Source organism: Vespula vulgaris, chromosome 2 (genome assembly GCF_905475345.1).
Source record: "Vespula vulgaris chromosome 2, iyVesVulg1.1, whole genome shotgun sequence".
Classification (NCBI taxonomy): Eukaryota; Metazoa; Arthropoda; class Insecta; order Hymenoptera; family Vespidae; genus Vespula; species Vespula vulgaris.
The window spans coordinates 8,263,241-8,277,803 of NC_066587.1; the positions used below are offsets into that span (position 1 = coordinate 8,263,241).

Genomic DNA, 14,563 nt, shown 5'->3' on the forward strand with positions numbered 1-14,563 from the left:
TATCTACCAATAACATTATTATAATACCTCATTTACTTGTATAAAATTAATAATAATACTCTTTTATGCACATTTTATTCTTTTAAAAATTTTAGTGTTAAAATTATACAAATGTTAACAGAATTAAATTATTTTTGCATTTAAATCATTGAGAAGATATAGATCATATATATACATATATATATACATATCATACATACATACATACATATATACATATAATATAAATGCCTTTACCAATAACATTACAATAATTAAGTAAAATGTATAAATAAAGAACCTAATTAATAAGGAAGAAATAAGGTTTAAACAAAACAATTAACAAAAAATTACAATTTATAAAGTTTATATGCATTTATACAATATTTTCCAACTTTTTAATTTTTAACACCTAATTGTATATTTTCTGCAAAATCTTCTTCCAAATCTTTCTGTGGTTGCCACATTATATCATTAAGTTTTCTAGCACGATCTTCTAATATACTATATGCAAAATGATTGAGGAGGATTCCTTTAGGAATAGCAATTCCTTGAAATCGATAAATAATTTCGTTATTGTCTGATATTAATTTATGAATTGCAGCAACAGTACAACGTCCTATTATATTTGTATTACTTATCATTGGACCTTTACTAATGTCTATATGATCTCCTACTCTATAAAGAGTAATTTTATTATCAACACTATGAGCAGCAATATCAGGTATTTGTTCAAACTTAAACGGATTTTCATGAAACATTTCTTTAGCAATATCTTCTGTTGTTTCTAATCTTTCTATGGGTAACGCACTATTTATCAATTTTACAAATAAAGCAGACATTGCTTTTAACTCTGCCTCTGATGGTTTCCAATCAGGTAAATTAATAAATACATCATGTACAAAACTTCCAGATTTTATTACAGGTGTTGGAAAACTGTGTAAATGAACTGTTATATCATCTTTAAAAGCAGTGTCAGCTATAGCACCCAGAATAAAAGAACAAGTTCGCCAAAAAGCATAATTCACTGTACTTATTTTTGGAGTCAACATGCTTAGAAGTTCTAAGTTGCAATTAGATGTTAAAGGTTTATGCATATCCCATGGATTTCCATCGACTAATGCTAAAGCAGATACATTAGTAATACCTTCAGAAATATGTTTTGCACAATCATGAGGAGTTGAGATATCTTTATTCATAACTAAAACAACTTCCTCTATAGGTGATTGATATTTAACTTCAATTTTTTCTATTCTACCAATAGCAGCTCGCTGGATTTTTTTCTGTTCATCGAAGAGATCATTTCTTCTTTTTTTGGCTTCTGTTTTTGATAATATACTCATATATCTTGAAGATATATATGATTGTAACTTCAAATTATTGAAACAAAGACTTCCACATCTACAAAAAATCATAATAAAAATCAAATTATAAATTCACAGTTTTTTAATAAATTATTAATAACTATAGAAAATATTCATTAAAGAATTAGAAGATTGTTTTATATATAAAAACCTTTTACTACTATGATATATTTAAAATACCACACAAACCTTTGAAACATTTTTGAAAATTTTGAAAGGTTAAATGAATGTTTTCATTTGTATCAATCTTTTTATTTTATGTATTTTTTCTTATGTCGGAATGTATAGTTTATTTTTTATGCCGTATATAGAATATTAAATAATTGTATAAATTATTATTTTATTATTTCTTCATAGATCTTGTTGTAAACCGCTAAGCATTTGATCTATTTCCTTATTCAGTAAGTCTTACTCGATTACTTGTAATGGTTATAGATATTTATAAGAAATCTTAGCTACAATATCAAACATAGACTACAATTTCAACCCTGTACTTGCAAAGTCAGATGGCGCTATGAGTACATCGGAATATTGATGCAAATATCAGGATGCGATTAAATATTACATTAAAATTATATATTTAATAACTGAACGGCTGATATTGATAAGTAGAGTGTAATTTATGCATCATTTAAATAAAATAAATAATTCGATATATTATTGCGCCATCTGACGTTAAAAATACAGAATTAAAATTTTTGGATTTTTAAAAACTTGAAAGTTCTGAAAAGAGTCAATAAGAGAAGTAAGAGGTTATGGACGCCTGATTCACGTGTTCAGCTTCGAGAATATTGTTGAATACTCAGTGATTTTAATTACATTTTGTATACATAATCAATAATATAAGATCATTCTATGACAGGTATATAATAGAAGAAAAGAATCCATATATCTTCTATGTAAGTTTTGTTAAAGTATAAATATAATTTCAGTTATATATTTTCAGTATTTATTAACAAACTAAATATCAGTGTGAAATTATTCTATAATAAATAATTGAATTGATTGTTACAAAAATTGATCGTTTTTAGTTAAATGGGGCGAAAAGCGAAATTCGATAAGACAGTTGTACCTAGTGGAAAAGGTAAAAAGACGAAAAAGCAAGGAGATCCAGTATTTCCTGGATTGGCAGGTACATTAAATTAATTTAATTTAGTCACAGATTTTAAATATTTTAAATATTAATTTATTTTTATGATTAACATAAAAAGTTATTATATATGCCAAATATTACAGTGAAAAATGAAAGCACATTAAGTCATCGTCAAAAACAAAGAGCTAAGAAAAGATTATTAAAGAAACAAAAATTAAAAGAAAATGCACAAAATATAAAAAAATTGAAAGATATAAAAAATAGTATACAAAGTAAAGAAGATATAAAGAAAAATAAAGTTAACACTATTAAAAATAATACTATTGAAGATATAAATAGTAGCAAGGAAATTAATGAAGAAGATGCAATATTCAATAAAAATGATAAAATACAAAACAAGCTCAAAAGAAAAATGAAAAACAAACTTTTACCTAAACCTATAAAAGAAAACAATGCAGAGTTTGATAAATCAAAAAATAATAATGTAGAAATTGGTATTGATAACGAACAAGATAATAGAAATAAGAAAATACAAAATAAGAAATATAAAAAAATGAAAAGCACATCATTGAAAAATACTGTGAATGCAACAAGTATTAATTCAGAATCTAGTTTAGAAGAAAGTAGTGATATGGAAATTGATAGTAAAAGTGAATTATTAAATATATCTAATAAAGAACAGAATAAAAAAATAAACAAAACTAAAAGTAAAACATTAGTTCAGGCTATAAAAACAAAAAATGATCATACAGATTTAAGCAAAGAAAAAAATGATATGAAAAATAATTACAAAAATAAAAGATTTGATAAAAACAATGAAGTACAAAGTAAGAAATTAAAAAACACAAAAAAATTATTGACTAATGATATGGAAGAAGAAACTGATGATGATATGGAATTTAGTGAAGATGAAGAAACTGAAAACATGAATTTTGATGAAGAAGATGATTTATTGCCTATAGAAAAGGCTAATAAAAAGTTAAGAAAGAAACAAGAAATAGAACGGTAAGGAAACAAATTATATAATAATATAAAAAATTAATCACGTTTCTATAGGTAAAATATACTTAAATATTTAAATGTAATAGGGAGCTTGCAGAAGCAGAAATGAAAGAAATGGCAACTCAACAAAATATGTTTTCATTTCCAACAGAAGAAGAACTTACAAATGTTACAGACTTGAAAGAAATACAACAACGTATACGAGATGTTATTATGGTATTATCGGATTTTAAAAAATTACGAGAAGAAAATAGGTATATTTCCTAATATGTTTCTTCTTATTTGTATTATGATTATTATAACAAAAATAACTACTGCTATATTGTATTTTAGATCACGCTCAGAGTATTTAAATTTGCTTCAACATGATCTGTGCACATACTATAGTTATAATAATTTTCTTTTGGAAAAATTAATGCAGATGTTTCCATTGGATGAGTTACTTGAATTCTTAGAAGCAAGTGAAGTACAAAGGCCTATGACTATTCGTACAAACACACTAAAAACTCGGCGTCGTGACTTGGCAGAAGTAAGTTTATAAATAAAAAAAATAATAAATATTTATAATTTTTGTATTTTAATTATTTTATTACTTATTATTTATAACAATTTATTTACTTCATCAGGCATTGATCAATAGAGGTGTTAATCTAGATCCTATAGGAAAATGGACAAAAGTTGGATTAGTAGTGTATTCATCACAAGTACCAATGGGTGCAACTCCAGAATATTTAGCAGGACATTATATTATTCAGGGCGCATCTAGTTTTCTTCCTGTTATGGCATTAGATCCTAAGGAAAATGAAAGAATTCTAGATATGTGTGCAGCACCAGGAGGAAAATCCTCTCATATTGCTGCACTCATGAAAAATACTGGTATTCTCTTTTCTAATGATGTAAATCAAGAAAGGATAAAAGCTATTGTTGGTAATTTTCATCGACTTGGGATTGTCAATTCTGTTATTTGCAGTTATGATGGAAGAAAATTATCTTCTGTAAGTATAACAAACATATATTAATGCTTGTTAGTAATATGTTATTTTTGCATGGTAAAACGTATTGTCCATGTATAATTAATTCAATTGTATATTTCTAGATTATTAAAGGGTTTGATAGAGTGTTATTGGATGCTCCTTGTACTGGCACTGGTGTTGTTGCAAAAGATCCTAGTGTAAAAACTAATAAAGATGAAATAGATGTACAACGTTGTTGTACTTTACAAAGAGAGCTATTACTAGCAGCAATAGATAGTGTAAATGCTAGATCCGAGTCAGGTGGTATTATAGTTTATTCAACATGTTCAGTTCTTCCAGAAGAAAATGAGTGGATTGTTGATTATGCTTTGAAGAAACGTGATGTCAAATTAGTACCTACTGGTTTAGAATTTGGTGCAGATGGTTTTACAAATTATAGACAATATAGGTTTCATCCTTCTCTTAAATTGTCTAAACGGTTTTATCCACATGCACACAATATGGATGGATTTTTTGTAGCAAAACTTAAAAAGTTTTCCAATATTATTCCTAAACAAGAACAAATAAAGGAAACACTGGAATAAAAATTATATAAATAATTTAACATTCTTTCCAATTAAAAACATTACCACAATATATATTTAAAATTTAAATTAATTTTTAATATTGATATTAAAATATTAATGTAATATAAATTTAAATTAACTTACATAAAAATGTAAAATGATTTTATAATGTTTATATCGTGCCTTAAGAAAATAGATACATTTAAATATATATATGGATACATTATATATATTTTACATAACATTGAAGAAATAAATTATACAACTTGTTTGTAGAATTGCAATTAAAAGATCAGTTTGCAAATAATATTCTATTGATACATAGTTAAAAGTATCTTTGTTTTTTACAGCTACAAATAAAAATTAATATTTGTTGAAATGTATATACATTTTCTAAATTTTTTGGACATTCGAGATTTATTCAGTGGAAAAATATACTTTTTAACTGTTTGTCACAAAGTCTTTTTACTTCATCTGTAATAGATATTAAGAAATTAGTAACTTTGGAAATATAAAAAGAATAAGTATTTTCTTAAAATGTATAGAATAATCTATAACAAAATAAAATCGCGTCTGCGCACACTTTAAAAAGTTTACATACCATCAATCTCTAGAATACTGGCACTCTTTTGCTGTATTACAACAAAAAATTCTCTCAAATTTGATAATTTTCCAATAACCCAATAATCACTTATAGTTTTAATAATGATCTCACCAGCTTCCTTTAACCTGAATAATAAAAAAAGTATAACTTCAAAAGATCAATTCATAATTTAGAAAATTATTAGGATATAAATTATTAAGGATATAAAATTCTTACCTATTTGTATCATTATATATATCAGTAATGATCCTTAATACTTCAGGAGTAGTTAATACATTAGAACATCTTCTATTGTCTAAATGTATTGTACTTTTGTAAGCAAGATTAAGTTTATTAAAATATAAATATTTTGTAGATGATTCTGGTGTTACTATTACATGTTTTGCACATTGTTCAGCTACACAACTAACTAATGTAGTTAATTGTGGGCCAAGAAAACTATCTAAACTCTTAAAAAAGTCTATTAGCAAATTGGTTTTACCTGAAAAAGTTGATATATAGATAAATATACCTACATATTTATATGTTACTATATATATATATATATATATATATATATATATATATATATATATATTTATAAATGATAAATTATAGTATTTATATATATAAAATATTTAAATAATTTAATAAATATTTTCTTTTAAATATGTCATCTTGACAATAGTTTGTTGCTCCTGAATAATCATAATATTTAATTACTGGTATATAATATTATAACATAAGGAATTCGATTTTTCGATTAACTTACTGTCAACAAAGAGACATATTGTAGCACTCAATGCACGATACACAACTAAATATAAAGACACAGGTTTGGTTGAATAATTAATGAAAACTGTGGGAGATTTTCCTACTAAACTTGGTTCATTGATACTGGAAGGTCCAATAATAAACCTGTTGACATAAATGCAAATAATAATGTTTTCTAATACATAATAAAAATTTATACATACTTTCCATAATGAGAACTTGTAAATGGCGATGGAGAATTTCGAGGCATTGATCCTCCATGTAATTCTTTTTCAAGATGAGCTGGTAATAATGTGCTTACTAAATAATTATATACTACTTGCATATCTTCTGGTTCTAATCCACTCCTAAATATATATGAGAAACCATATGACTTTTATTGTATTTGTAGTATAAAACCATTAAAGCATTAAAACTATTTACCATACAACCTGATCATTGTAAAGGAATGCTGTATATTTTACTTGAGAAAACATTGCTTCTACAAGATTCATAAAGCATTGCACTTGTAAAAATGTGATTTTGTCAAGAGGTAAAAATTGTAAACCTTGAAAAACATCCAAAATATCACTGTTATTTAATTTTAGTGATAGCAGGTACTAAAACAAATATCTATAGATAAATGCTTGTAATAATATAAGATTGTAAATATTTGTTATAAATTATATTAATGCACAATACTACTATATTTAATTCATAAACTATTACTTACTCTTGAAAAGAAATGCTCAAGTTTATGTTTTAATAGAGTTATAGAACCACAATCAGGATCATTGATTATTGTTTCAAAAGAACCCATAAATAATCGAAACATAATATAGGTTTGTTTTAATATAGCTTGACAAACACTACTGGAGACTTCATCATTTTGATATTCCATATACTTGTTACCATCCTTTTCTCTACAGATGTATGGTATACCAACAATCTGTGGTAGAAACATAAAATATAGCCTTTATTTTACATCATTTATACTTATAATTATAATATAAATAAAAAAATTATTTTACAATATCTTACCATTACCATCCAAAAATCTGGTTCTGGTTGATAGTAAATTTGACGGGTTTTATGTGTATGACAATAATCACAAGGTTGTCCAGGATTGAAAGATCTAATTTATCAAATAAAAATAGGAACAAAAGTAATGTAAATTAAATTTTTTTGATAATAATATAACAAACAAAAAATAATGTGATTATACATACTCTGTGAATTTTATAATTGCTTCGCTAAGACCTATATTTTTAATTTGTACATCTAATTCTTTCTCTGGGTAATAATAAAGTATCTTTTTCTCCTCCTATACGAATATGAAAACATTTACAAAAATGATAAAGGTTATGTTCACGTAAGTTCACAGTTTAATCTATATAATTCCCTTTTAAACAAATTTACATTATTATCATTTGGATATTATGAAATATCCTTAATATTCTTAATTATATTGATGTACTCACTTCGCCTTCTTTTTTTGCATATGTTCCATTGAAGATATAAAAGTGCTCCAAAGTAATTTCAGGTTTTGATGTCATTTCGATTAATAGTTAATAACTATAATAATATTAAGAAAATCTGAACAAAGATCTGACAAATGTATATGCACGATTTTCAGATGATTATTTATTTCGATTCTTATTTACTTGACATGTTAGTCAATAGCTGAAGTAAACATCATGAATAAATAGATAATAGTATCAGTTTGATGTAAATATTAATAAACACTCTGTTTTAATCAAACCTTTTTCGTGAAGCCATGCTTTAATCGAATAATTTAAACCAATGAAAACAAAATGGTCTATCGATAAATCGATATATAGCCTAAGAATATATTTCAAGTCGAGTTTCCAATCTTTTTAATCGAGGTTTTTTCGTGATGTATTTTAATTTTTGAAAATGATTAATATATAAATTGTATATACTCGTATATACATTCTGCGACAAAATGATACACATCCTTAGATCTTTGGTATTTCGCAAATCCAATGGAATATATAAACATTTCATACGTATTAGCACAAAAGTCATCCTTTCTTCAAAAACATGCGACAAAGCCAGCAATTATTTATACTCTTTTCCCCGAAATGGAATTGTTTATATGAAAAACAAGTACGACAAAGATAGATCGCTAGCGTTGAAAATATAACAATAATAAATTTACGACAGTTAATAGACGAATCTTGAGGTAGTAAGATCTATACGTGACTAATTTATATATTATAGTATTTTATTAGAATTAATTAGATATTAAGTTTAGTATCAATCGTAAAATGAGTCGTAAAAAAAATTAGATGAAACTAAAAAGAAAATTATTTTAAACTTGATAAAAGAACAGTTGAGTATGTTCAAAATTGCAAAAATTATGAACTGAAGTAGAAACATGATCACAAATTTCATTAAAAAAAATGATAATTACGGAAAATTGAAGAATACAGGAAGACCGCATGCTCTTACTGCTCGAGAAACCCATGTCATTCTAAGAATTGCATCCAATTCAATGACTAACGTCACGAGAAATTGCAGAAAAGCAGGTGTAAACACTAATATAAGAAACGTACAACGAATACTGAATAAATCTAAACACATTCAAAGGAAAAAGTTGAAAAGAAAGCCGCCGTTAAAATCACATCATGTAGAGGATAGAACGAAGTTCGTTTGTGAGCACATTAGCTGTAGGAAAAAGTTGCGAAATATCATCTTCACTGATGAAAAGAAATTTTATTTAGATGGGGTGAATGGCTAGTCTTACTACTTTCATAATCTAAGAAAAAGAGAATTTTTTAATTTAAAATAAAGCGAAATGCAGGTAAGAAAGCATTATGTTATAAGTAGCAATTGGATATCGTGATAATATTAATATAAGATTTATCAATAAAAAAAATGTATAGTGCCATTTACATAAAACTTATACAAGAAATTGAAAAGCATTCTGTCTATATTGCTTTTCATTTTTCAATAGGACAATCTATCTGTCCAAAGAATTGTTAAAGACTATTTTACAAAAAATAATATAAATGTTTTACAATAGTTATAAAGATCTCTAGATCTAAATATAATAAAGAATACTTGGGTAGAATTATTATAAAATGTACACAAACATGAAAAACAATTTAAATCAGAAAATAAATTGAAGACGGTGGTAGAGTAAGAATAGAAAATAATATTCAAAAAATTTATAAAACCTTTATCTAAATTTTTACTTAAACGTTGTTAGAGATCATTAAAAAGGAAAATAGACAAATTATTAGTTATAGATGAATATGTAAGATTAGTGTAATATATTAAATTTTTCATACGAGAATTATTTAATCTGTCTTATTATATTTTTTATATTAACCAATAAACTTGAAAGAAGAGAGGGTAAATAGCAGCTGGCTTTTTTGTAAGTTACTAAAGAAAGGATATCCTTTGTATTATTGCATATGAAATGTTTGTATAGATGAAATGTTGCACTAGATTTCAAACAACAAAAATCTATGGGTGCCCTATCATTTTATCGCGAAGTATTGAGATGCCATATACTGTATATCATATAAATTGTTAATAAAAATTTTTATCTCTAAATTAATTTATAGAAAAATAATAATATAACAATAGTAAATATTTATTACATATCAAGATTAAAAAGCAAATTGTTTTGATATTTAATGAGGATATGTGCATGTATTTATATACATGAAAAAGCACTTACTTATTGATATATTATATTGACCAAGTACATTCATATATTATAATTTATATATATATATATATGTATATCATAACAATATATATATAACAATGAAATGATGTATATTTTATCTCTTTCCCTTTTAAAGAACAAATAAACTTGTTATGTATATTGAATTATTTTGAAAATTAAGTTTATAAGTAATAAGCCTTTTGTTTTACTTAGAACTATGGATGTTACATTAAATTTTATGTAAGCAATCATAAAGGGCATAAAGCTTAAGGACGACAACGTTCCAAGAAGCGTGGATATAAGCACACTTCCCGAATATGATACCTATTTAGTAACCAACAAAGAAATCGTTCCAGACCCAACCCATATCCTCCGTGTGGACATGAACCATATTTTCTCTAAAATCATTAACAAATGTTAAGTCTATGGTTATAAGTAATTATATTGCTATTTTATTTGGTAATTTACCTGATCCGTATACCAATAGTATGGTGAAGGATCTATATTCGCTCGAATATATCCTTCCAACATTTCTTCATAGTTCCAAATACGCATTGAACCACCTACTATTTCACCTACATTTGGTAAAAGAACATCTACAGATTCTGTAAGTTGCTTGTTTTCTGGACAACGCTGCATATAGAATGATTTAATTTCTGTGGGAAAACGACAAAGCATAATAGGCTCATTAATCATGTCTGTCATTTTCCTTTCTGGCATTTCTGGGATATCCTGAAAAATATCATTTTAAATGATATTCATGTTTCTAATCAAATTATCAAAACGTAAAGTTTTATTATACTTCTCCAAATTCGTAGAAAGTTCCATCTTCTTTTGTTATATTGTTAGCTTTCAAAAACTCAATAGCATCGCTATAGTTCATTCGCTTAAATGGTTTTTTAGGCTTTTTAAATTCTGGATTTAATTCTTTAACCAGATAACCAAGAGGAGATTGTAATACACGTTCTACTACATCACAAATCAAATCTTCTACTCGATCGAGCAAGTCATCAAATGTTATAAAAGGACATTCAGCTTCAACATGTGTATACCTACAAGTTCGAATTTCATTTCAAAGCGTACAATATCTACTCGTATAATATTCGTATAATATCTATTTACTATATTATAAATAATAAAATAAAAATAAATAAATTATTATATTTACTCAGCAAGATGTCTTCTCGTCTTTGACTGTTCTGCTCTATATGACTGAGCAATACAATAAACATCTCCCATTGCTGGAATACATGTTTCAAGATAAAGTTGAGAACTTTGAGTTAAATATGCTTCTTCTCTGGAAAAAATATTCTATTTTTATTTATTTTTTATATACAAGTTATCTAAAAATTTCTTCATATTTGTTATATTAATTTACCCAAAGTAGTCTAATTTAAATAAAGTTGAACCACCTTCTACTTGAGTTTGTACCAATGTAGGAGGTGTTACTTCACAATATCCTCTTGCTTTATAGTGATCCCTAAAAGCTTGCGTTAATACAGATCTCATCATCAAAACACGTGCTGTCTATACAAAAAATATATTAATAGAAAATTAATAATATAACTTAAAATTATCATTATCACATACATTTTCACCACGAATCATGATATGTCTATTATCTAATTGCACATCGGGAAGAGCTTCTTCATTTAAAATGGAATCAGCACCTCCAGGTGGAGCTTCTCCGATCAATTTCCAATAATCAACACACAATTCATGGCCACCAGGTGCCTATAAATTATGAATATTAAAATTTATATCTTTAATTATTTACTTAATATCAATTATAAGAATATAATACATATATAAGTATATACGAAAGTCATACACTTTTTCCTTCAGGAACACATTTTAAAGTCCCGAATAGTTCTACTGAAGCTTCAGTAGAAAGTGTTAATGCATCATAAGTTTGACATAATTTGTCATTTAATACGCATTGTAAGAAACCTGTTCCATCTCTTAGTGTAATGAACATGAGAGCTTTTCCTATGAACAAACAATTTGATTGTAACATAATAAAGTTACATTATATAAATAATACACTTTTTCATACCTTGACGTCTCAATCTATGTATCCAACCAAATATTTTAACTCTTTTGTCTCTATAATCTAAAGCTTTAATTATTTTAATTCTTATTGCATCTGGGAAACTCTTATCTTCTTCAATGATAATTTCTTTAGCTTCCTGTAAATTTTTTAGTCTTTTTTCTTCATCTTCTTGTAATTTTGCCTGCTTTTCCTCATTTTTATATTGCTCTCTTGTCCAAATCTTCTGAATTTTCTTTAATTGGGATTTACTAGCTGGTTCATATCTCTTTTCACTATCTCGTGAATCTTGGTAAATTAATGGAAAAGGCTCTTTACCGGCATGTCTCATCGCTTGTAAAATTGTCTTGAAAGGATTTTGTTCTGTGCCATCTCCAGTTTCATCATTACCATTTTTTTCCGATGTATAAATTTCTCCTAAAGAAGTATAAAGTTCACAAACAAAAGAAATAATATATAATTATACAAATTAATTTTTATTATTATAGTTTATAATTTAAATCTTATTATAAATATCTTTATTATAAGATTTATCATGAAATTTTATTATAAGATTATTATAAAAGGAATAGTTGTATTTCTTAATAAATAATCTAAGTAATAACAATTTGTAATGTTTTACAAAATTGAATCATTCCACTAAACACAAGTTATAACCTACCATATACGTACCTAAAGTTAAGTTGGACAATTTTGGCAATGTTTTATCGGGCATGGTAAATATATTAATTTTGAAAACTTCTGTAAAAGATTTCAAAAATAATTTTATTGTAATTTAATGGATTAAAACATATTTAGATGCATAAGAATACATATGCTCAAGATACTATGTAAAAAGTCTGTTAATCTGCTGTTTTAACAATAAGGAATATATACGCAAATTAAATAAGAAAAACTCAACGTGTTAATCACGTCTATGTTGTTTCAACGAAATTACTGTACCTTCTAACGCTTCTGATATCTTTAAATAATTGTATAGCGTATAATAGCGTGTATACTCATACGTAGTATTCACTTGCCGGATCAATCTTCTTATTTCAATATTTCGATAGAACTAGTATAGTGCCATCTTGGGACATAATCAGGCGGCAGTCAATTTTTATCTACAATATCGATTGTAAATAGATTCTATATTAATGTTTTTGCTAAACAATTTTGATCATTCGTCGTTGAATAGTTTATAATAGTTAGTTTATATTTTGAAATAGTTAATCATTTTTTCTAATCTCGTTTTTAACATTGTTACAGATTACTTCTTAGCAGTATATTAAAATACATCAAATATTATTCAAATATGTTTACTCGCATAATCACTTGTTGATAATAAGAAAGAGATCAATTGAATTGTAACAATAATTTGTTCTGTATTTGCGTGGGAGCAGGGCAGCCATGATGATTGTGGCATAAAACAAGCTATCATTTCCTTTTTAATTTCATTCCACATTTGAAAATTTTTAACAAGCAATGTTATAAAATTTCTACATACAAAATAATATTTGCAATCACAAATAATGAAATTTCATCCGTTTCAATGAGATTTTTCGAATGATTTTTAGTTTGTAATAAATATACGCTCTTTCAAAATATGTACTATATATTCAATTAACTATTAAAGCGTATTTATTACTTATGTTATATATTATAATACTTTAATATATAAATAATTGAATAAGGATTACTTTATAAAACTTTCAACGTATTATAAAATTGCAAGAACGAAAATAATTTAAAAATGAAATGTTTAAAAAATTCATGCATATATACAAAATTCTTCAAGTCTTTTCATCGATCTTATTGTCTAGAATAATTATGATAAAAAGTGCTCCAAAAGCATAAAAATCAGATTAAAAAATTAGGTTGATATTATGTCTCATATCCAACATATTAATCTTTTCATTTTTCTCGCTCAACGTGCATATTTTCGAGTGTAAAATGCTTTTCCGCGTAAGATTGCGATGGACGTCCGGGTGCGTATAAATAAGTAGGTTTGGTTGTTCATTTAGAAGGGCCAGTAGACGTCTTCCAAACATCTATTTTCGCTGGGAACAGGAAGAGATGAGAAAACCTTCTTTCTCTGCTTGTTCTCTTTTTCTTCAGATGAAGCAAGCACAATATAAGTATTTACCTATGACTAAATACGTACGTATATTATATATATATATATATATATATATATATATATATATATATTGCATTTTTTGTGTACATGTTTTTGTATGCAAATTTGTATCATGCATATATAAGTATGATATACATCTGTAATAGGGTACATCCTCTCTCTCTTTTTCAGCAAACTTTTGAATGTGTAAAACATATTCGTATAGATATATTTAATAGATATTTATACTATCGTACATGACTATGCTACTAAAGATATAATATATCTGCTATATATATAGGTATAGAATAAAATGTGTACTAAAAATATTCCTATATATATACACATGTACACGTTCCTTTCCGTGTAGGTCTTCTCCTTCATCTTTTTCTTCGGGC

The 14,563-nt window shown here is 25.9% G+C and overlaps 4 protein-coding genes across 6 annotated transcripts; 1 reads left to right on the forward strand and 3 right to left on the reverse strand.

Moving 5' to 3' along the window:
* Window positions 1-329: 329 nt before the first annotated feature.
* Window positions 330-1,792, reverse strand: LOC127061857 (39S ribosomal protein L39, mitochondrial). The gene is made up of 2 exons (XM_050989292.1): window positions 1,533-1,792; window positions 330-1,380 (listed from the first exon to the last, which is right to left on the reverse strand). Exons 1-2 carry the CDS (start codon window positions 1,541-1,543, stop codon window positions 378-380), a joined length of 1,014 nt encoding a protein of 337 aa, XP_050845249.1. The 5' UTR covers window positions 1,544-1,792; the 3' UTR covers window positions 330-377.
* A 135-nt stretch (window positions 1,793-1,927) lies between these two features.
* LOC127061852 (uncharacterized) lies at window positions 1,928-5,172 on the forward strand. Of its 2 annotated transcripts, XM_050989285.1 has the most exons (7): window positions 1,928-2,242; window positions 2,375-2,475; window positions 2,580-3,441; window positions 3,525-3,692; window positions 3,772-3,967; window positions 4,065-4,433; window positions 4,535-5,171. In XM_050989285.1, the coding sequence occupies exons 2-7, from the start codon at window positions 2,379-2,381 to the stop codon at window positions 4,994-4,996; spliced, it is 2,154 nt and encodes a 717-aa protein (XP_050845242.1). In that variant the 5' UTR covers window positions 1,928-2,242; window positions 2,375-2,378; the 3' UTR covers window positions 4,997-5,171. The 2 variants fall into 2 exon arrangements, with proteins under 2 accessions (XP_050845242.1, XP_050845243.1); XM_050989286.1 differs by lacking the exon at window positions 1,928-2,242 and having other exon boundaries at window positions 2,352-2,475; window positions 4,535-5,172.
* Window positions 4,709-9,875, reverse strand: LOC127061855 (vacuolar fusion protein CCZ1 homolog). Of its 2 annotated transcripts, XM_050989289.1 has the most exons (12): window positions 8,752-9,875; window positions 7,796-7,889; window positions 7,544-7,638; window positions 7,356-7,449; window positions 7,048-7,263; window positions 6,759-6,934; window positions 6,539-6,682; window positions 6,334-6,479; window positions 5,799-6,063; window positions 5,580-5,707; window positions 5,123-5,452; window positions 4,709-4,987 (listed from the first exon to the last, which is right to left on the reverse strand). In XM_050989289.1, exons 2-11 carry the CDS (start codon window positions 7,868-7,870, stop codon window positions 5,400-5,402), a joined length of 1,392 nt encoding a protein of 463 aa, XP_050845246.1. In that variant the 5' UTR covers window positions 7,871-7,889; window positions 8,752-9,875; the 3' UTR covers window positions 4,709-4,987; window positions 5,123-5,399. The 2 variants fall into 2 exon arrangements, with proteins under 2 accessions (XP_050845246.1, XP_050845245.1); XM_050989288.1 differs by lacking the exon at window positions 8,752-9,875 and having other exon boundaries at window positions 4,709-4,961; window positions 7,796-8,715.
* Window positions 9,876-10,017: 142 nt separating this feature from the next.
* Window positions 10,018-13,148, reverse strand: LOC127061854 (asparagine--tRNA ligase, cytoplasmic). The gene is made up of 10 exons (XM_050989287.1): window positions 13,010-13,148; window positions 12,740-12,808; window positions 12,074-12,484; window positions 11,849-12,006; window positions 11,608-11,751; window positions 11,396-11,544; window positions 11,186-11,314; window positions 10,820-11,069; window positions 10,486-10,749; window positions 10,018-10,415 (listed from the first exon to the last, which is right to left on the reverse strand). The coding sequence occupies exons 2-10, from the start codon at window positions 12,780-12,782 to the stop codon at window positions 10,284-10,286; spliced, it is 1,680 nt and encodes a 559-aa protein (XP_050845244.1). The 5' UTR covers window positions 12,783-12,808; window positions 13,010-13,148; the 3' UTR covers window positions 10,018-10,283.
* Between the last annotated feature and the right edge of the window lie 1,415 nt (window positions 13,149-14,563).